This window comes from Sarcophilus harrisii, chromosome 1, assembly GCF_902635505.1.
Source record: "Sarcophilus harrisii chromosome 1, mSarHar1.11, whole genome shotgun sequence".
NCBI lineage: Eukaryota > Metazoa > Chordata > Mammalia > Dasyuromorphia > Dasyuridae > Sarcophilus > Sarcophilus harrisii.
This window is the reverse complement of record NC_045426.1, coordinates 340151114-340173859: the sequence shown is the minus strand read 5'-3', so window position 1 is coordinate 340173859 and position 22746 is coordinate 340151114. Positions and strand designations below refer to the sequence as shown.

The window sequence follows — 22746 nt, the reverse complement described above, 5'->3', positions numbered from 1 at the left end:
TTTTTTTTTTTTTTCTGATTAAACTTCCCTAAGAAAAGTTTCTATTTCTCATTGTTAAGAGTCAACAATTTGTTTAAGTGGGTTGAACTACACCTATTATAATTGTCTTATCATCTTTATCCTTCCTTTTCTGTTATTGATTTTGATCTCTGCAACCCAGCAAATTATAAACTGACTTACACCTAAGAAATAAGGGTATTGAACAGCAACAAGATTAGGGGATGATCAATTCTAATGGATGTAGCTCTTTTCAACAATGAGGTGATTCAGGCCAATTCTAATAGACTTGTGATGGAGAGAGCCATCTGCTTCCAGAAAAAAGATTGGGAACTGAATGTAGTTTACAACATAGTATTTTCACCTTTTTTGTTGTTGTTTACTTGGTTTTTGTTTCCTTTCTCATTTTTTTTTTTACTTTTTTTATTTGATTTTTCTTGTGCAGCATGATAATTGCAGAAATATGAATAGAAGAACTGCACATATTTAATATATATTGGATTGCTTGTTGTCTAGGAAAGGGAATGGGGAGAAGGGAGAGAAAAAATTTGGAACACAAGGTTTTGCAAAAATGAATGTTGAAAACAATCTTTGCATATATTTTTGAAAACAAAAAGCTATTATTGAAAAAATAAGAAAGGCAGACCTTTTTGCTTTTTGTTCTAAGAGATGCTCATTTGGAGGGGTAAGAGTTATATTCAGAAATGAGTATATTGTGATATCTACTTTAACATATTTAACATGTATTGGTCTACCTGCCATCTGGGAAAGGGGGTTGAGGGGGAAGGAGAGGAAAAATTGGAACAAAAGGTTTTGCAATTGTCAATGCTGAAAAATTACCCATGCATATACCTTGTAAATAAAAAGCTATAAAAAAAAAAAAAAAAAGAAATGAGTGTGATATAAGAAAAGGGACCAATAAAATTAAGATAAAATAAGCCACCAGAATGAAATACAAGGTAATTTTCTTATTTGGGGGAACTTACCTCTTACTAGGCATGCACAAATATACTTAACAGTACATTTTCAGGATATTCTTTGGGATAAAGAGAAGCACAAGGTAATTCTCACCTGTCGGATCAAGCAACCGGTTTTGACATCAAGTACCAGGACTTTGTTGGAAGAAGTAGATACTAGCAGATGGCCACTAGACACAGGAGCAAAACAAATGTCCAACGCAGAGTCTAGTTTTGTACTTTCCAAGTCCAGGATACTGATATCAATCCGAAGTAGCTTAGAAACAGAAAATGATACCACCAATTGTACAAAGTAGATTGGACAAAGAAGACCACAAAATATCCCTATGTTACTGGAAATGAAAAAGCATAAACTGGCATTAATTTGGAAAGCACTTTCCTCATTCAGATCAGGAAAAGGACAGGAGTGCTATAGACACTATTTCTTTTGTAACAAACTACGTGGGCATTAATAAAAGAAAAGCCATTATGAATAGTCATGGTCATCACTGCCTCTCACACACTTTCCCTTTAATGAAGCTTTGAAAATAACTATCTGGAACTAGTACAAATAGCTCAAGAAAAGCAAGAACAGACATCCAAGTGATTAATCATCTACTCTAAGGTTCAACCATTCTACTTTTCTGTCTCAGAGACAAAGGAAACATATGCAGATTTCTTTCCTGGCTATGAGAAATTCTTCTCTTCATATCAATCCAAAAGCTTCTCATTCCCAGTTACCTCATCTAAGGAGGAAGCATCCATAATGGTCACTGTATATTTGGAGGGACCCACAAAGGCCAGGAGACTGCTATCCTCATTGACAACCAGGATGTTGGTGCCCAGCTCAGCATTCTGGTAGACCACATTACCTATCCATGAAACAAAAAGAAAGTTGAAGAGTTGCCGTGTGAGGGCATTTATGTATAAGTTCCTTAGTTTGCTTTTTATATAGTTCTAAAACACCTAACCACAAAGAAGCAAACTTTGCAAGATGAACCTTGAAGCTGCCAAGTTTTCCTTTACTGAGGAACTAGGCTTAGGTATATGTACATGGTGCAGTCAAAGACAATGCCAATGACTATTAACACTAAATACCTAAACACTATTAAATTCAAGTTTCAGCAATTTTAGTTAGGGTGAGGAGATAAACTAGTGGCCAGAAAACAGGCTACCTACAGATATTTGTTTTATTAGGAGTGAAAAGAGGTTGGACGTAAAGATGATAGCCATAGAAAAAAGTTTACTATAGGCACCAAAGATACCAAGTTAATTGGCCATGGCAGGAAATCTAGGTCACCACAGACACAAGTTTACAGAGGTAACCTGGACCACTGAGAAAAACTGAGTTTGGGAAGAAAGGAGTGAAGTAAATGGCAAGCCTTACTCAGCATTCTGAGGACATTGTACTTTGGGGTGGAACAGTTATAGAGAGCCAGGATTCCCTGGGAACAGGAACTGTACATGTAGTTGCCATCTGGTGACACTGTCAAGCCCGTTACTGCTCCTCGATGCTGCCTGCATGACATGCAAAACAAGGCCCATGACTTGGGCCACAGGAAATCCTGTGAGACCTAGCAGCTAATCAATAAAGCATTGACCTTCCCATTTACTTCTATGTACCAAGGGCTAGGAACCCTCACCAGGACCCACCCTCAGCAACTGAAAAAGGGGCTTCAATTGTGCTTCAGGGCAGGCCTGTGACTGAGAATGGGCTCCCAGTGAACCAAAGATCTGTCTTCAGAGCTACAAGAAGCCCTCCAAAAGTTCCTTTCCCTCTCAAAGAAGGGTGATGATAGTCTAGGAAAGCTTCCCTTGCAAAGCAAAGCAGGAACTTCTAAGGATATTTTAGAAACAACAGGCACATACATACATACATATATGCATATAAAATTCCCTCTATAACTATGTTGATAAATCATAATTCATAAAAACAGGAAGTGGGCAAATGTGGGGTAGAATCGAGAAAAAGGTTCAGTTTCACAACTAGAATACTGACTGGGTTGTACTCTTATATAATTCAAAACCTTCTACTAAAAAACTACCCCGTTTTCTTTGTTCCCTAGATTATAGAAAAAAGAGGGATATCAGCCTTGGCCAGATTCCACAAAAAAATGACTCTGTATACATGATCTTAAGCTTCTCTAAAAAAATGACATGGAAACTGCTGCAGAAGATCCAAGCCCAAAATAAGCTTCTTTATCAGCAGGCTAGTGCCTGATAAGTCAATCGTTCTGAGTTACAAGACATGCTGCTAAGACAACCATTACCTAAGACATTTGTGCTACAAGAGCTCTAGTCTACTCACGTACTTGTATTCCACCAGAAGATCAGAGGCAACCAAGCTGAAAGATCGCACAACCCCATTGCTGAAGCCACAGATAAAGACCTGCTGTGTGGGATGAAAGGTTATGGCACAAGGGGTCTCTTCAGTAGTAGTGAAATCATAAAGCTGGAGAGAGAAAAGGCCCAAAGCAGAATAATTAAGATGGGAATATAAACCCTGCAACAACCAATATCTTAATACCACATCCCAAGCATTCTATCACACATCAGTGATCCAACTCCACATTAAACCAGATAAAAAGATGTAAAGAATAAATATTTTTTCTGGAAGAATTACAACTAGACAGATCCAGGACTATTGACAAAAATGAAGTATGACTATTACTAAAGAAATCAAGTTGATAAAACATTTCATATTAGATGCTATCTATCATTATCCAGCAGTAAACACAATAAAGACTGAAGGATTTATATTCTTTACATAAAGTATTCCTATTTTAAGCTTAATAATTCCTATTTTAATTTTCTACCTGTTGCATGGTCATCAAGTCCCATATTCTAATGGTGTTATCCTGAGAGACAGTGGCCAGTTGTTTCCGGTGTCCTTCTACAGCAAATGCCAGAATCAAATCCGCATGCGACCGCACAAGTGTGCTATACCCTCGGGACTGGATGTCCAAGAACCCCAGGTTTCCAGTGGAGGTAGTGGATAGGACTCGAAGTCCATCTGGACTAATGCACACTGAACTAACTGCTCCTTCATGCTCTGGAAGTGGAAAGAGGGATATAAAAACAGATGGAATCTTCCCCATGGTTCTACTGATTAGGAAACCAACAATAGAATCTGACTGATATTACATAGTGAAATTTCAAAATGAAGAACTGGATCTAATAAGTTCCTCTGCTCCAAGATTAGAAGGGAAACAAAGCTGGGGGAAAAAATTTTACAACCAGTGTTTCTGAAAAAGGTCCCATTCCTAAAATACATAGAGAGTTGACTCATTGGAACAAGAGGTTTGGCAATTGTTAATGCTGTAAAGTTACCTATGTATATATCCTGTAAATAAAAGGCTATTAAATAAAAAAAATAAATAAATAAATAAATAAATTAAAAAAAAAAAAAAGAGAGTTGACTCAATTTATAACAATACACATATTTCTCAATTGATGATTTCTCAAAAGATATAAACAGACAATTTTCAAATTAAGAGATTAAAGCCATTGCTAGTAATCTGAAAAAATGCTCTAAATCATTATTGATTAGAGAAATGCAAATGAAGAGTCTCATATTGGCTAAGGTGACAGGAAACAATAATGATAAATATTGGAAGGGATGTGGGGAAACTGGGACACTAATGCACTGTTGGTGGAGTTGTTATGATCCAATCATGCTGCAGAGCAATTTGGAACTATGCCCAAAGGGCCATCAAACTGTGCATACCCTTTGATCCAACAGTGTTACTACTGTCTCATTATTCCGAAAAGATAATAAAAAAGAGAAAAGGGCCCACATGTGCAAAAATGTTTGTAGCAGTTCTTTTTGGAGTGGCAAGAAACTGGGAATTTAGTGGATTGGAAATTGAGTGAAATTGGAAATTGAATTGGGGAATGGCTGAATAAATTATGGTATATGAATATAATAAAATATTTATTGTTCCATAAGAAATGATGAGCAGGCTGATTTCAGAAAAGCCTGGAAAGACTTATATGAATTGATGCTAATTGAAGTGAGCAGAACCAGGAGAACAAAATTATGTGATGATTAACTATGATCGACTTGGCTCTTCTCAACAATGTGGTTATTCAAAGCAATTCCATTAGACTTAGGATGGAGAACTATGGGTACTGAATACAGAACAAAGAAAGTATTTTCGGGGCAGCTAGGTGGCGCAGTGGATACTTAACACTTCCTAGCTGTGTGACCCTGAGCAAATCACTTAAACCCAATTGCCTCAGCAAAAAAAAAAAAAAAAAAAAAGATAGTACTTTCACTTTGTTTTTTTCTTTCTCATGGTTATTTTTTCCCTTTTGGTCTGATTTCTCTTGCACAACATGACAAATATGGAAATATGTTTAAAAGAATTGAACATGTCTAACCTTATCGAATTGTTTGCTGCCACAGAGAGAGAAGAGATAAGAAAGGGAGGAAGAAAAATTTGGAACATAAAATCTTACAAAGATTAATGGTGGAAACTATCTTTGCATATATTTAGAGAAATAAAATATTATTGAAAATTTTTTTTTAAAAAAGTTATCTGCTAATGTAGGATTGAATTTTGTTTTTTACTCTCTCAAGCCTCAGTGTGATGTAATGAAAAAAGGCTATGTAATTGGAGGTAGAAAACCTGGGTAAGAGTCTAAGCAGTGCCATTTACTAATCACATGATCTTGAGCAAGCTGCTTCACCTCTTTTCTTTGTAAAATATATCACTAACATTCCCTCAGTATCCATCAAATGACTAATAAAAACCACTGCTGTTTAGATTCTTTCCCAATTTCAAAGTGTATTACAAACTCAATTTCATTTGATCTTTACAGTCAAATATATCTCAGGTTTACAGATGAGGAAACTAAAATTTAGAAAAAGATATGCTTTCAAGGGAACCTAACTAGAAGACAGCAAGATTCAAATCTGTCTCTAGGGCTCTCAAGTTATCTCTCTCAGCTAAGTAGGGGATCTAAAAAGTTAAAAGAACTCACTTACCTGCCTCCAAAAAGACAGATGAAAAATCCAGTGGCCAGAGTCTCAAATAACCATCCTCAGAGCCCATGGCACAGAAGGTAGAAGAAATACTGATGCTGTTGATAGCAATCCCTGGGCCTGATAGTGGAAATCAATCTGTATCAATCACCATAAATGACCAAGAAGCACTATGTCACATGTATCTTTCACAATCAAATTTTATAATATGAGAAAAACATGAAACAAATTGTTTGATCTTCTTTTCTCTCTTCTTTGTGAAAGAAACACCTCTTCAAAAACTAACAAGCTAAAGACTTGATTGGTGGTAACAACCTGGGTACTACTTCTCCCAAAAAAGAGACCAGATTGTTTCATAAATGAAGTAAATTTCATTCTCCATAAAGATCAAAGATTTAGAGGTAGAAGCCACCTCAGAATCATTCAGTTCAACCTCTTCATTTTATAGATGAAGAAACCAGGACCTAGAGTCACACAAATAGCAAGTGGCAGTTTGGACTTGAGTCTAGATTTCTTGACTCTCTTGTCCAATCCTTCCATTTCATAAAAGTTAGTGATGGCTGAAATTTCCCATTGTAAAGGTAACTGGAGTGCCTACACCTTGAAAAAAATATGATTTTGGGAATATCTTATATCACTCCCTCTCCAATTTCTACATGATAAAGATTATGCCACAAAGTGGGGTGGTAGAAATAGCCTCCCAGCACATCTAGATCCAGCCTTAGTTTTTCACTGCCCCTTTGATACCTCAAGCTGTTTCCCAGGACAACTAGGCTCCACTCAGCAAAAAAGAACAGCACAGAAGGGTAGCCAATGTAAAAAAGGCCTAATTCCAAGTCCCTTATGATTTTACACACACACACACACACACACACACACACACACACACAATCAGGGACTATAGCTCCAAACATGTCATGTTTGTTGTCATGTTGTCATAATATTTTCATGTCAGTATAGAATGCAAGACAAACAGAAAACCCAGTATCTACCTGCTTTGAGAACCTCATTTTTAAATGGAAATCACCACTACATTTCAACAAACAACCTCCATTCTAACTTAATCATCACTGACAATTTCCTGTAAGCACAGGTTTCAGCACAGCTGTCTTGAGAACTTGGTGACAAGCATTTGTCCTTGTTTTACAGACTGTTCGAAATGGAAGATCCCTTTGTCCTGGTACTCCAGGCAACTAAACTATGGAAAAGAATACTGATGTGTACCCGAGCTGAATGTCTGCTTCTCTTTCCGATGTGCAGGCTGAGTTAGCGAAGGGAGGAGTCGACGAGCATTTTGGATAGTAACATTCTTGTAGTTGATTTCTAGAATATGACCACTCCGGCTACAGACAAAGCTGGAAGTCACAGAAAATAAGCTGGAGGAGTTAAAACAGGAGATTCCCACCCTCCCAACGGACAGGGTACAGGTAAGTGGCAGGCATGAAGGACTGAAACAGATTTAAATCCTTGTGAAATTTCATGTGAGAAGAGGCTCAGCTAGCTGAAGCCTTCTATTTGTGTAAACTACTTTAACACTCAGCAGGGACAGGGACAGGGACAGGTGGTGTGTCACCCTGGCATTGCTGCTGGCTTTCTTCCAACATCTGACCTCAGACATACTTGGCCCCAGGGTACTGAGCATGAGCTAGATTAGTTAGAATCCTTACAGTGTTCGATCTTCAGGTTCTCGATTGGCGACAAGCCCTTCCTCAAAGGCAAGATCAGTGAACTCCAGAGCATGGTACTCTCCCAGATTTACTGGACATGAGCGCAGGGTACCCCCTCGAATCCTCCACAGTCTGATGTTGTCTCGACCACATGACACCATCCTGTTACACACAATCCCAAGGAGGAAAGTAGCACAGGGAATTCTCACTTCACTGCTTCCTAAGGAATGGACTAGGGTAATGCTATTGTTGGAAGAGTCTAGATTTCAATCACGATTGGCAGTGAAGGAAAGAAAACTGGCCTTGAGTCAGAAAACCTATGAGTCAAAGTCTCACTTTGCCACTTACTGTATAATTCTAAGTAAATCTCTTCAGTTCTTTAAGCCTCAGTCTACTCATCTGTAAAATGGAGATAATATATCTATATGTCACAAGATTGTTGTGAGCTACTCTGTTAGTTATAGCATGGTATAGAACCAGGAATTATTACCTGATGATCCACAGATAGTTCTGTTTCTCCTTGACTACCGTTCATTGCACTACTTGTTAACATCACTAACAGAAGTTGAAAAAATTCTGTAAGATGATGAAACCTACTCTAGAGAATCTAGAATTCTGGCAGTTCTGACAAAAGACTTAATTCTTCATTCTCTCCTGACTTCCACAACAGTGGATAATTGAGATGGAATTATAATGGAGGCAAAAGAAGCTGAGCTGAGAGCTTTTCAATACAACCTCATGAATAAATGGTGCCACAACTAGTTTTCCCATCACTAAAATATCTCTCTTCCTCATTACCTGGTATCATCAAAAAATGCAATCTTCAAGGCCTGGATGTCCACATCCGTGTGAGCCTTCGCAAGGACCGTCACCTCCCCTCCGTGGCTCACAGAGGCTGTGTTCCACACCACCAGCATCTGTAGCAGATGACCAGCATAAGCATCTTCACAATGCTAACTTGACAGCAGGGCTTTCAGGAAAAAGACATCTTCCTACTACTCAGGAATGCCAAACTTCATTTTCTGAGGTCACCACTAATGGAGCTGGGTCCACCTGACCATTTCTGGATAGTCTCCAGCCAGAAAACAAGACATTTAGTAAGGCAGGCAAGTCAGACCCTTCCCTCAAATGAGTTTGAAGCCAACAAATGATAGCCCTAGCCCCATGTCAATGATATTTTCTTTACATACTGTTTCTAATCTACATAAAGTTAATTTATACATTAATCTCCAGGGATAACATGTGAATCATGAAGTCCCATTACACCTAAATAATTACAACACTAAATATAAAATCCTATTACCGTCTTCCCATGTCTATCCTTTCCAACACCACAGAGGACAGTCCCACTGTAAGAAAAGCTGAAAATGAAGAAAACACATTGTTATCCCATCAAATCTGCTATCTTGGGATTATTTAGAACTCACATACATCAATAGGAATAAGTCAGAAAAAAACTAAAGAAACCCCCCTTTTCCAAGAAGCTTACCTGAGGAAGCATAGGGAATGAATCTGAGTTTTAAATATTGACAGACATTTTCCTGTCTCAAAATTCCAAAGTCGTACCATGCTCAGGAGACCCATCTGTGATGAAGCCAGCAGAGTACTGTTCCCATTAAATGCGAGGGAAGAAACCTACAAGAAACATCAACCTTTGGCAGAATACATCTCATAAAACACTTCTTAAGGCAGAAAAGGGAAACAGTTGTGAAGTTATCTATCTTAATAGTGCTAAATCTTAAATCTCCACAGCCTAAGAAATGACAGGATGCAAGGAGTTACTTCCTATCTCCTGGATCTTAAGAAGGCAATTTTTCAGAAAGAAACTGAGCTTACCTTATCTGTGTGACCAATAAAGAAGCGCTGTTCTCCAGTCTCAACAATCAAGGCCACAATTACAGCATGACAAGGATAAACCAAATAGGAACCATCTTTAGACCACAAGGCCTACAGCATAAGGATCAAACCCAAGAAAGAAAAAAGTTGTTAAAAGAATAAGAATTACAGAGTCTGATTCTTTTTGTACAGCAAAATAATGTTTTGGTCATGTATACTTATTGTGTATCTAAGTTCTATTTTAATATATTTAACATCTACTGGTCATCCTGCCATTTAGGGAGGGGGGGGGTAAGAGGTGAAAAATTGGAACAAGAGGTTTGGCAATTGTTAATGCTGTAAAGTTACCCATGTATATATCCTGTAAATTAAAGGCTATTAAATAAAAAAAAAAAAAAAAAAAAGAATAAGAATTAGGAAATTTCATAATTGCCCATGTAGGATGATCCACCCAAACTCATGACATTCCCCCAAAGTGGCAGGTTAAACAAAATTATGAAATCAGGCCAGCAGCCCAGATAAGATATGACCAGAATATCCATTATCTCATACCATATGCAAATCAAAACTGGTCAATACTCTTAAGAACATATACACAATCTAAGTTATATTTTAATATATTTAACATCTACTGGTCATCCTGCCATTTAGGGGGGGTGGGGGTGGGGGTAAGAGGTGAAAAATTGGAACAAGAGGTTTGGCAATTGTTAATGCTGTAAAGTTACCCATGTATATATCCTGTAAATTAAAGGCTATTAAATAAATAAATAAAAAAGAACATATACACAGCACATTTCTTTAAATAAAATGGGAGTTCTTAGCCTAAAGGCCACCTCTGAGGTGACTAAGAATTTATGTCAATGTAATCTCAAAAAAATCAAGAAATAATATAGAAGGAGTCAATTAATTTCCAAAGGGGCCATTTTTAACTCAGTGATGTAATCATTTTAATTTAGGAGTTCTAATTCAAAGAACTTCTTTCTATTATAAAGGTAATTTTTCAAACATTCATTTTTTTAAATTGCACTCCAAATTCTCTCCCTCCCCTCAGGACTCTCCCATAGCCACTGAGAAGGCAAACAATGTTTTCCATTTTACACATGAAGACATGAAAAACATGTTTCTATTAAAGGTACTTTTTCATGATACAAGGGATATTTAAAAGAAGGTTCACGGCAAACTCAGACCTTGACTTGCTCTCAAAAATATTTTAAAATTTAACCCCAACATCTGTTCACTGACCCATTTGGTATTGCAGCCTCCAAAGCCAATAACTCCCTTTAACTTCAGGATCGGGTCAGGCAGGAGACACTAAAACAAATGAATAAACACACTGAGATCTAAAACATTATACCACTTTCATCTTTACCCACAGGAAAGGCTTTACAACTACCAGGACAAAACTAGAGCTATTCCACTCAAGTAAGTCCTTCATGGAGACATATGTTACAAAACCCAATCAATCAATAAGGAAGATGACTAGGTCTTGTGACACAGAAGATAAAAAACTCTTCTTTAATAAGGAGCGAGATAAAACTGATTCCATAGCCAAGAAGGAACCTGAATGTCACTTCTTACTACTTGCCTTAGATTAAAAGCTGATATTGGTGCAGTTTACATCCACATCTCTAAAGGTCAATTTCATTTCAGAGCAGGACCCAACCCTCTCTCCCCAAAAAACCAAAACACTACTTCAGCATGAAGGGAAGGAGCCGTTTCCTTACTCTGTGCCGAGATGAATTCTTAGTAGAAATGGTTTCTGATTTGGTCATCCTTGGGTTTGCAATCTGCATAACAAAGGAAAAGTGAGAGATATGGGAAAAGAACTACAGGGAAATCAGCTAATTAACAGTATCTATAACAATCTTATGACAGCAAAAGATCAGACTTGAGAAGGTGGTTTAGGTGGCCCACAAATAAGACATATATCTACAGAAACAAGTACCAGCAAAAGTAACAGAGAGATCCCTTCTGAGGACGATGGAATCATCCAACTAGCCCACAAACCTTTCTGCATCTTGCCACCAAAACCACAAACCTTCAGAAGAGTTACTTCTAAATGAATCATCTAGTGGTTGTTATAGGACCAATAACCCTTCAATGGACTGTCTGAGCTCTCTTTTATGAAAAGGTTCACTGGCTTTCCAGTTGCTCCCAGTGATGTGATGAGAACTCAAATTTTGTTAAAATGTGATAAAAGCTGCACATAGTGCTTACCTCATCTAAGCCAGGGTCTTCGAGGATGGTGGACCCCTTGCCCAATTTGTGAACATACACGTCAATGCCATCATCATTTGCCGCACATGTGACAGTGGCATCTCCACCAGCAAGAACTCCTTTTCTGCAGCTCTTCTGATCTCCAAGGTGTGAGGTTTCCAAGTCTCCAGAGGTCGCATTTATCTCAGGGATAGCTTTTTGAACTGAATTAGCCCGATGTGACCACTAAGTTAAAAAAAAAAATCATTAGCCAATGATCTGATCCTATCGTTCTCACAGATTCCTAGAATCAACAAAATCAGAAGAGAAAATTATAACTGTTTTGGAGACTAAGTACAAAAAAGAGGGTAAAGAAAGCTGATGATACTCACAGCCATGGGGCTGGTTATCTGCTGGATGAGTGACACTCTATCTTGAATGGCTCTGCTGTCAGTCATCGGTTGCAAAAATTGTTGGACAGGTTCCTGAGATCCTAAGGCAGGAAAGCAAAGGCTGTAGTAACTGATTTCAGCACTAAGAGTTAGTCAGAAAAGACTTGTTCTTTACTTTATTATTGTTATTTATTATTATTGTTATGGATTACCTGACAGCCTAAGATACTATATAGGCACCACTGCTGGTTTGCCTAGAGCAGGGCTTCTTATACTTTTTTCACTCACAATTCCTTTTTTTTGCCTGAGAAATGTTTATGTAACCTTGGGTATATAGGTATAGAAAATAGGTATACAAATCAAACATTTACAGATAATAAACCATAAACAAATTTATTTTAAAAGTATTCCTTGTTATACATACAATTTACCATTAAAGATAAAAGCAAACTTTTACCAACAAGATGGATAAGCTCCTTTACTTTTACAGTAAAAATTAAATCTTGGCAAAATATCTGATACTTTTTACTGTTGCCAAATTTCTCACAACCTCCACATTCAGTTACACAACCTCACATGAGTAAGGACTCACAATTTAAGAAACTCTGGTTTAGAGAAAGATAAAGCAAGACTAACTCAAAATAAGAAAATTCAAAGACTTACCAAAAAATTAGCACTGTCTACCAGCTGAATTGGCACAGTTCCCTGTTCTAGCACAGTCTGATAACTGCTTGTTGGAAAAGTTAAAGTGAGAATTCATGCTTCAGCTAGAAGTCAGACCAGAAAATGATCTCCACAGTCCTTTCAAGTCTGAAATTCTAAAGGCTTAAAATCCAGAATAACCTTATTGCTCTAAGTTTCTCTAACAAATGGGACTAGCTTTACCCAAAATGTCCTATTCATTCTCCCCAATTTATGTACCTCTGTTTACTTACTTGATGTATGACGAAGACATCTCTGAACTGAATCATGGGGCATTTGGGAATCATCAGTAGGAAACCTTGAATAAGGACAAAAAGAGAGACAGACACTCTTCTAGTAGAGCAATTTTACAAGTGTAGTTCATAGGCCTCTGGGGTCTCTGAGACCATTTCAGAGAATTCACAAAGACAAAACTATTTTGATAACAATATCAAAAATATCATTAGCTTATTAAGATACTCCTCCCTTTTCTAATTACACATTTGTTTAAGGCTGGATTTTCTTCATATATTTCAACCAAAATGACATATTACAATAGACTGAATACAAAAGCAAATATGAGAAGCCAGCTGTCTTCTGTTAATCCAGATATTAAGATTTCAAAAATATGTAAAAAAAAAAAAAAAAAAAAAAAAAAAAAAAAAAAGCCATTCTTCTCACTAATTTTTGTTTTATAAGGTTTTTCATTAAAAATGATATGTTGACATGTAATGGATTTTATTATCTTTTAATGATTAAATTATTTCTAAGATTTGCCAACTTTAATTTCTAACATAGTAAATATCTGTAGCTATAACCCACATGAACAAAAACTCTTCATGGTCCTTATTTTTGAATTTCTTAAAACAAAAAATTTGAGAATCCAAGTTCTAGTACATTTCTCATATGGTGCATTCTTATACTCCCTAGGCAAGAGAGAAGAAAGTAATAAACTAGGAAAGATGGCATTATTTTCACAAAGTATCATAAGATTCTCTGATACAATAAGCAGCTCATGCTCAGAAGCAATAAGATACATACCTGATAAACATATAATGATCATGCCATTTCTCCCCCTTTGGAATAGGAAATGACATTTCTCGAGGCATGGGATTGAGAGCCAGTTTGGCCTGTCGGACTTCTGAGAGGGTGACACCTACACATGGATAGAAAAGATGAAAATTTATCTAACTGGTTAGCCAAACTAGCTGACAATTACACCCAGCCTGCTTTTTATCCCCATAGCCAGTTAGGAATTTCCCACTGTCAAGAGAATATTAGCAGCTAGAAATTTCTACCTCTGTTAAAGTAGGGATCTGATTCATGTCAGTAAGTCTAAGTGAAGAGTCAGAATATGACAAGTATCAATATAACTATATACACATGGTATAGATATACATAGAAAGACATTATCATGTTTCTACATATAGCACTGAGCACCAGGAACAGAAAATATAAGCTATTATCTCTGCTCTAGAGGAGTTTACATCTAATTGAAGAATCAGAATACAGTAAAAATAAATTCAGAAACAAAAGCATATTTGTGATGTACCAACTGAGTGGCTCACACATTACAGTTCAGAGTGGAAAGCAATCATTGTAAATAGGGGTACCTGGGCATTTAAAAAAGAGTAAGATTTAGAGAATGGAAGACATAAGAAAGAATATGGTATGTTCAGGGAACAACCTATAGATATGTTCAGCTGGAATTAAGGTTCATACAGCAAAGATACATGAGAAAATACAAGTAGCAAGACATAATTCAGTTCAATCAAAAACATTAAATATAGATATATAGACTAGTGTCTCTCTCTACACACACACACACACACACACACACACACACACACACATACACCCATATCCCTCAAGGAACATACTTCCTGGTTGAGATGAAGGAGAAATAACATATATAGATAGGTAAATAAAAGGTAGCTCTTGGAGAGGAGGAAAAGAATATTAACTAGGAGGAAGGTAAGATTATAGAGAGATTGGAACATAAGGTTAAAGAATATGGATTTAACCTCATCAACAATAAAAAAACACTGAAGGTATTAAGTGGGACAGATATTATATATAAAGTGGAGTTTTAGGAAGAAATGATCCAGTTAAGATGGAAAAAGTCAACAGAAGAAGAACTCAGCTCCCACACAAGCATTCCAGTAATTATTTTTTTTAAGTTCCAGACTAAATAACAATTTAAAAAAATACAAAGGGACTAATTACCATTACCCAACCCAGCCCTGAATGAGGGAACAGTCAGAAGCTGCAGGACACTAGGAAGAAGTCTAGCTAGAGAAGCAGAGCAAATACTGAGTCTGGAGGTCAACAAAGACACTTGGTACAAGAAAGTTGTCAGAGAGCAGCTGGACCAGAGCTCTAACAAAGAAGCAAGGGCAAGAATATACACACATATAGAGGTTGACAAAGATTCAGGGGACAATAGTCAGTCTACAACTCTGGAGCTCTGAAAGTTTGCAGCATGCTGACATCAGCCATTGCCCCTGAGTATCTTGTAGAATGCACCCTCTGTACATAGAAGACACAAATGGGCTTTATGTCTGAGCACAGACACCAGTGGAAGTGGAAACCATCAAGAAGTCTGACCATAATATAAAGTCCCATTAAAGGAAGTAAGGCTGAAAATATAAGAAAACAGAAGACATTGAAAATAAATTCTGTGGTACGATCTAGAAACATCCAAAACACAAATCAAAAAGAAAGATTAACTTCCCAATAACTGCAGAGACGCAATGGGAGAACATTGCAGGCATGCTGAACAGCCAGTGGAAATACTTTGTAATGGAGAAAGGACATGGAGTGTCTTATACAAGTCAAAGCAAGGAAGCCATTGTCACTGAATTGCAGAGTATGTGGAGGGGAGTAAGGTCTAAGAAAACTGGAGCCAAGTTATGAAGGGCTTTGAATGCCAAATAAGATTTTATCTTAGAGAAAATAAGGAGCTTACTAAATAGGGGGAGTAAGTTGATCAGATTTGAGCTTTAAGGATATCATTCTGGCAGCTGAGTGGGAAACTTGAGGCAAGTACATTAAGCATAAGATTACTACAAGAATTCAGGTGTTAAGTGATAGGGGATGAAGACCCATACTAAAATAGTGGGAATATCAGTGAAGTCTACAAAGGTGAAATCAACAGGACTTGTTAACAGATTTGATATCAGGGATTGAGAGAGAATGAGGATTGAGGATAACATGTAGATTGGTTTCGGATATGTTGGATTTAAGATATCTACTGGATATCCAGTTTAAAATATCTAAAAGACAATTGGAGATTTAAGTCTGGAGGTCCTGAAAACCAATGATCAACAAGTGAGATAATATAGAAAAAGAAGGGAAGATCAAAACAGAGGTATGGAGAATACCATTTGTTGAACTGCATGAGGACCTAGTAAAGGGAACTGAAAAGCAGTAATCAAGATAGGCAGGATAAGAACCAAGGAAGTAGTGTCACAAAAACCTAAAGAGAAAATAATATCAAGAAGATGATATACAGTGTCAAAGGCTGAAGAATGATCAAGAAGGATGAAGACTGAGAAAAGGCCATTAGATTTATCAATTGAGACCCCACTGATAACTTTGGAAAGCAATTTTAGTTGAATGATGAGCTCAAAAGCCAGACTGCCAAAAGTTAAGAAAGAGGAAACAGAGTGCATATTGATTTTAGACAGCTTCCATGAGGAGTTGAAACATAAAAAAGAAGAGAGACATGTAATGACAGTTACAGAGGATCAATGGATCATGTGAAGGATTTTTTAAGGATGAGAGAAGGATGGGCATATTTGTAGGCAAAAAGAAGTAGCTTATAAAAGACAAGGAGATAAGAAAGACAGAGTGGAATTAACAGGGGACAATAAACTGTTGGAGAAGAAAAATGTAATGGAATCACTTGTGCATGTAGAGATCTGCCCTGACAAGAACTACCTCTTCAGCTAAGACAAGAGTGAAGGAAAAGAAAGTTGAACAAGGTACCTGAGAGATGAGAGATGAGAGATGAGGAGAGAAGTGGAAGCTGTCAGCAATTGGGTTGAATTTTTCAGTGAAATGTGGTAAGAAGAGAGTGAGGAAAGGGGAGCTATAGAAGGTTTGAAAGGGATGAAAAGATTTGGAAGACCTACTAGGATGAATAGGACAGAAAATCATTTCAGGAGGTATAAAAGGATTACCTTGCTCAGGAAGGATCTTGGAGAAAGTAAGTCAAAATTTAAAGGATGAAGATTAGATTACAAGAAGTTAAATGGGTGGGGAAAAAAGGAAACCAACAAATATAAATTACTCTTTCTAAAAGTTTGGCAATAAGATGAGAAAGGTAGATCAGAACATAAGGATAACAGCAGAATTTATTAATTTTTTAATTTTTAAGATAGATTTCTGTGATCCATCACAATTCCAAAGGATTCATAATGAAAAATATTATCCACCTCCAGAAAGAGACTTGATAAATTTGAACTATTAAGTGCAGACTAAGGCATATTTTTTTCACCATTTTTCTTGTCCCCCCCACACACACACAATATGGCTAATATGAATATATATTTTGCAAGAGTTCATATATATAATGGGTATCATATTTCTTGCTCTCTCAATGCAGAGGGGAAGATTTGGATTTAAAAAAAAAAATAAATGAATAAAAGAGTAGATCTGAGTATATTTGTAGATAAGAAGAGAAGAGGCACGTAGAAGAGATGAGAAAAAAATAATTTAAGGCATTCAATTTAAATTCCCTAAGAGGCACTCTCCTAGCTTCAACTTTTCACCTGGATCAAAAGACAGGTCACTGGTATAAATATTTTTCACCAGCTGATTGGCACAGAGCTTGATACTCTTTATATGGCTGTAACGTCGATTCAGATATAGCATTAGAATGACCTGGAGATCTAGCTGAAGGCAAGTCCATCGTACACACCTGGGAGCTGCACCAATAAGGTCTGGAAATCAGAAATACCCAAAGTCAAATATATGACCAGAACCTCATAGGGATATAAACAATCAGTCTGCAACATCTTCCTAGAGAGCAATCAAAACTATGAATGAATTAGAAAATTCAAGAGCTACATTTCTTAATGTAATCTCAGTGGTATGGCATACTACATACTCTTCTGCTTACAAACAGATCCTTTCTTATTCCCAACACACATCCTTTCTTTCCTCTGGTTCTTTCATTAAGTCATCATTCAGAAACAACCATCAAACAGGCAGATCAGCAAAAAGCCAATTTTGCTCAAAAATGCACTTAATTCATCTAATTCCCGAGTATAAATTTCTCTTTAACAAGATGGAAACATTTCAGAGGCTATATTATTAAGGACTGAGGAAGAAATCTAGCACCATCTTCTACAATGATATCTCAGACTTCTTTCTTGATGTGGAGGAAAGAACACTGGAATCAATAGATCTGGAATTGAATCCCAGCTCTGCTATTCTCTAACCATATGACCCTGGACAAAGAATGATCATCATGATCATGTGTAACATGAACATGGTAATACTTGTCCTTCCTATATAGAAAATTCTGGATAAACTTTAAAGTACAATGTAAATATAAACTAGTATAACATGAATATTCAGGGTACTCCTGGATCAACCTGTCTTAGAAGTCTTCGAAAGCCCTGTAGTTTCTTCATAAATGAAAGGGAATTGAAGCCAGGTAGACGTGGACTTGAACTCCTTAAAGAGGTTGGAGAATGAGATGCGAATCACTTGGCTATCCTGAGAAGAGAGATGTGTAACCCATTCAGGAGATGTGGAGGTAAATACAGACATGTTCAAGTGAGCACAAAAGAGAGAATAAATTGTCTTCAGCATTTTGAGGAGATATTTTTGCCTTCTGTCCCTTCTCATTATCACCTTACATTTTCATAGTGTAGTCATCTAGCTCAAATACTTATTAACTCATCTGAATGGCATGAGAACTATATAACAAAATGTGTCTCACACATACCTCAGTAGTCACATCCAAGTGGACAACAAAGTACTTCATGGGAATAGGTCTGAAAAGTAGGTAGAGGTAGCGCCCTGTCAATCCCAGAGACTGGGTGCTAGTTTTTGGGAGCTGGATAAAATTGCCAGCAGGAATGGCACCACGAATACGATAAACTGTTCCCTTCAGCGTCTTATCCTAGGAAGAGATGTCAGGCAGATTAAAAAAACAAAAAAGTTTATACTTCAAGCAGGAAAATAAAGAAGAAACAACTTAGGAAGCTCTATATGATGAATATATATGAGTGCTGAGCACCTAGGAAGTTCACAGTAAGAGGGGAGGGTGACTTTGAGTTCCCAGGACCCAAGGGTTAAGCAACCATAATAGTGATATATTACCATAACAGTAGTCACATCACCCTCTTTGGTAGACCTTTTCCATTCTTCTACTTTCAAGTGTTTGAAGACATTCAGAAATGGATGTTGCCACACTGATAAGAAAAGTCAACGCAATATTAGTACCTTGGAATGACTCGCTCCCCTTTTATAAATGATAACTGATCTAGTGAAGTACTGTGGTGTAGTATAAATATTCTGTACATAGAATTAGAAGGTGTGGGTGTGGATTCCTGCTCTGATACTGGCTGTATGATCAGAGGTAAAGAAATATACTTATATATATTTTTAACTCTATGCTCTCTTCTGTAAAATGATAAAACCTGCCCTCCCTACCTGAAGTGATTGCAAAAAAAGAATTTTGCAAACCTTAAAATATCATGGAAATAATGAATTATTACTATCTAGTCTCAGAGATTTCACAAACCTAGTCAAGATGTCTATTCAAAAAATGTTCAACCATCACCAACAATAAACATTTCTTAAGTAACTACTAAAGTTAATGGACCTGTATGATGTGGTGGAGATATGAAGATGAATAAGATATGGTCCCTAGTTTACCAATAAAAAAAAAAAAACTTTGGACCACAGTTTTTGGGATAAGAATGCATTATTTGACAAAAATTGCTGGGAAAATTGGAAATTAGTATGGCAGAAACTAGGCATTGACCCACACTTAACACCGTACACCAAGATAAGGTCAAAATGGACCTTCAGGGTCTAGGCATAAAGAATGAGATCATAAATAAATTGGAAGAGCATAGGATAGTTTACCTCTCAGACCTGTGGAAGAGGAAGGAATTTATGACCAAAGAAGAACTAGAGATCACTATTGACTACAAAATTGAAAATTTTGATTATATCAAATTGAAAAGTTTTTGTACAAACAAAACAAATACAGGCAAGACTAGAAGGGAAACAATAAACTGGGAAAACATTTTTACAGTCAAAGGTTCTGATAAAGGTCTCATTTCCAAAATATATAGAGAATTAACTCTAATTTATAAGAAATCAAGCCATTCTCCAAATGATAAATGGTCAAAGGATATGAACAGACAATTTTCAGATGATGAAATTAAAACTATTACTACTCACATGAAAGAGTGTTCCAAATCACTATTGATCAGAGAAATGCAAATTAAGACAACTCTGAGATACCACTATACACCTGTCAGATTGGCCAGAATGACAGGGAAAGATAATGTAGAATGTTGGAGGGGATGTGGGAAAACAGGGACACTGATACATTGTTGGTGGAATTGTGAACACATCCAGCCATTCTGGAGAGTGATTTGGAACTATGCTCAAAAAGTTATTAAACTGTGCACACCCAGAGGGTTTCTACTAGGGAAACAGTGTTTCCCTACTAGGGAAGTGTTTCTACTAGGCTTATACCCCAAAGAGATACTAAAAAAGGGAAAGGGACCTATATGTGCCAAAATGTTTGTGGCAGCCCTGTTTGTAGTGGCCAGAAGCTGGAAAATGAATGGATGCCCATCAATTGGAGAATGGTTGAGTAAATTGTGACGTATGAATGTTATGGAATATTATTGTTCTGTAAGAAATGACCAGCAGGACAAATACAGAGAGGATTGGCGAGGCTTACATGAACTGATGCTGAGCGAAATGAGCAGAACCAGGAGATCATTATATACCTCAACAGCGATACTGTATGAGGATGTATTCTGATGGAAGTGGATTTCTTTGACAAAGAGAAGATCTAGCTCAGTTTCAATTGATCAATGATGGACAGAAGCAGCTACACCCAAAGAAAGAACACTAGGAAATGAATGTAAACTGCTTGCATTTTTGTTCTTCTTCCCAGGTTATTTATACCTTCTGAATCCAATTCTCCCTGAGCAACAAGAAAACTGTTCGGTTCTGCACACGTATATTGTATCCAAGATCTACTGTAATCTATTTAACATGTATAGGACTGCTTGCCATCTTTGGGGAGAGGGTGTAGGGAGAGAGGGGAAAAATGGGAACAGAAGTGAGTGCAAGGGATAATGTTGTAAAAAATTACCCTGGCATGGGTTCTGGCAATAAAAAGTTATTTTAAAATAAATAAATAAATAAAAATAAAATTAAAAAAAAAAAAAAGAAAGAAAGAACTTTGGCATTAAAAAGACTAACAGGAGGAAACAATGTATACTAAATGCTGAATGAAGAAAACAAACCTGACTTTTTAGCCCAAATGAAAAGCCCTAGCTTCTCCCTAACATCCACTACACTTGTCATGTGACGCTCATTCAGATCTAGAATTCACAAGCATTAGAACTTAAGTGACTACGGGTCAATCAAGAACCTCGCTTTCTCCATGTCTACAATGACTTAATTAAGTTGCCCTATGATCTCTCCTTTGTAAGTAATATATGAACTACACTTTCTATAACCTTCCTCAAAAAAAAAACAAAAACCTTGGCACACTTTCAAACTTTGATGCTCCTGTTCCCTGCTTGGAAAAACCCCTGAAATTCCTACAGACTGACATTCTATGGGTTAACTCAAACTTCACAAATTTATCAATCTGTCATGACCTCTCCCTAAATCCTTTCAGCACTTGGTCTGCACTCTCAAACGAGCTTATCATGCATTATTTATCATCCAAGAACGGGCTCAATCAGGAACTTTAATTTTCCTAAATTTTGTAATCTTCCCTAGGGAAGGGCACTGTGTTTTATTCAGAAGAGTTTTAAAATCCTCCAGTGCATTCAAATGAATCTAAGATCGATTCCAACTATGATGTCACCTGAGAGTCCGGAAGTCATCCCCTCCGGATGCAGAAGAAAAGTGAGGACCAGAGAGTAAGCGGAACGGCCTGGCTCAGGGTCCCACAGCCCTCAACTCCCCCCCCCCCCCCCCCCCCCCCCCCCCCCCCCCCCCCCCGCCAGGCTTTCGCGGATGGTCAGGCCTCCGGGGGTGCACGCAGAGGCCAACCGGAGGCGGAGGCGGAGGCCGAGTGCCGAGAGCGGCGCATTTAGGCTTAGGCCGGGGGCCGCGCCGCGCCGCTCTCCGGGCCGGGCTCCACCCAGCTCTGGGGACCCCGGAAGGTTAACACTCCCCGCCGCCCCACCCAGCGCCCGCTCCACTACCTCGGGCCATGACCGCAGCGTTCTCAGCAGCCCGCCGGGCTCCCGCCGGGCTCCGGCGGCTCAACCCTCCCGCCACAGCTGCCGCGGCGGCCGCCGACCCTTACGTGCGTCGCGCACGCAGGGCGGTTGCCCGGCAACCAGCGACCAACTAGGACGCTGTACGCAGGCTCCCGCAGTTCCGTAACGGTGGCTCCCAACTGCCCCGTAGGAGAGAAGGGGGCGGAACTAGGAAAGAGACGCGTTTCCTGACCTGTGCTCCGCCCTCGTCTCTCAGTTTACCCGGGCTTTGCGTCCTTGAAGCCATTTCTCGTGAAGTCCTGAATCTAGAATCGTGGCTGCGCGCTCGGGGCCCCGCTACCCAAGGCCTGGGCCACATGTCATGGACAGACCAAGTGGAGGTTCCGCCTGTGTCCGAGCCGGGAGGTAGCGTCAGAAAACATCCGTCTCAAAGCACCTTTACATTTATGAAAGAAAAGCTTAACTGAGTGGGAGAGACTGAATAAGAGCAGGCCCTGCCTTACTTTACGCTGGCTGTGGAAGGGAAACTGAGGCAGGTGACCTTGCGTAACCCTCCCTCACTTACATCCGGTTCATTTGCATATCATG

At 38.1% G+C, this 22746-nt stretch overlaps 1 protein-coding gene across 3 annotated transcripts in view; it reads right to left on the bottom strand.

The window, feature by feature from the left end:
* Positions 1 to 22746, bottom strand: part of WDR90 (WD repeat domain 90) — a 55866-nt gene extending 33120 nt beyond the window's left edge. For 2 of the 3 annotated variants that reach the window (XM_012543235.3, XM_012543237.2), the window contains exons 1-23: positions 22141 to 22746; positions 19049 to 19140; positions 18672 to 18848; positions 18316 to 18439; positions 17488 to 17658; positions 13754 to 13868; positions 12967 to 13031; positions 12032 to 12132; positions 11661 to 11885; positions 11168 to 11230; positions 10686 to 10754; positions 9444 to 9554; positions 9097 to 9242; positions 8911 to 8968; positions 8406 to 8524; positions 7608 to 7769; positions 7165 to 7295; positions 5944 to 6060; positions 3770 to 4005; positions 3266 to 3405; positions 2341 to 2471; positions 1695 to 1825; positions 1069 to 1230 (exon numbers count right to left, since the gene is read on the bottom strand). In XM_012543235.3, coding sequence (XP_012398689.1) covers positions 1069 to 1230; positions 1695 to 1825; positions 2341 to 2471; positions 3266 to 3405; positions 3770 to 4005; positions 5944 to 6060; positions 7165 to 7295; positions 7608 to 7769; positions 8406 to 8524; positions 8911 to 8968; positions 9097 to 9242; positions 9444 to 9554; positions 10686 to 10754; positions 11168 to 11230; positions 11661 to 11885; positions 12032 to 12132; positions 12967 to 13031; positions 13754 to 13868; positions 17488 to 17658; positions 18316 to 18439; positions 18672 to 18848; positions 19049 to 19140; positions 22141 to 22150 — 2856 coding nt within the window. In that variant the 5' untranslated portion in view covers positions 22151 to 22746. Of the gene's footprint in view, positions 1 to 1068; positions 1231 to 1694; positions 1826 to 2340; positions 2472 to 3265; positions 3406 to 3769; positions 4006 to 5943; positions 6061 to 7164; positions 7296 to 7607; positions 7770 to 8405; positions 8525 to 8910; positions 8969 to 9096; positions 9243 to 9443; positions 9555 to 10685; positions 10755 to 11167; positions 11231 to 11660; positions 11886 to 12031; positions 12133 to 12966; positions 13032 to 13753; positions 13869 to 17487; positions 17659 to 18315; positions 18440 to 18671; positions 18849 to 19048; positions 19141 to 22140 lie in introns of those variants that run through there. The other variant, XM_012543236.3, reaches the window with a different exon arrangement.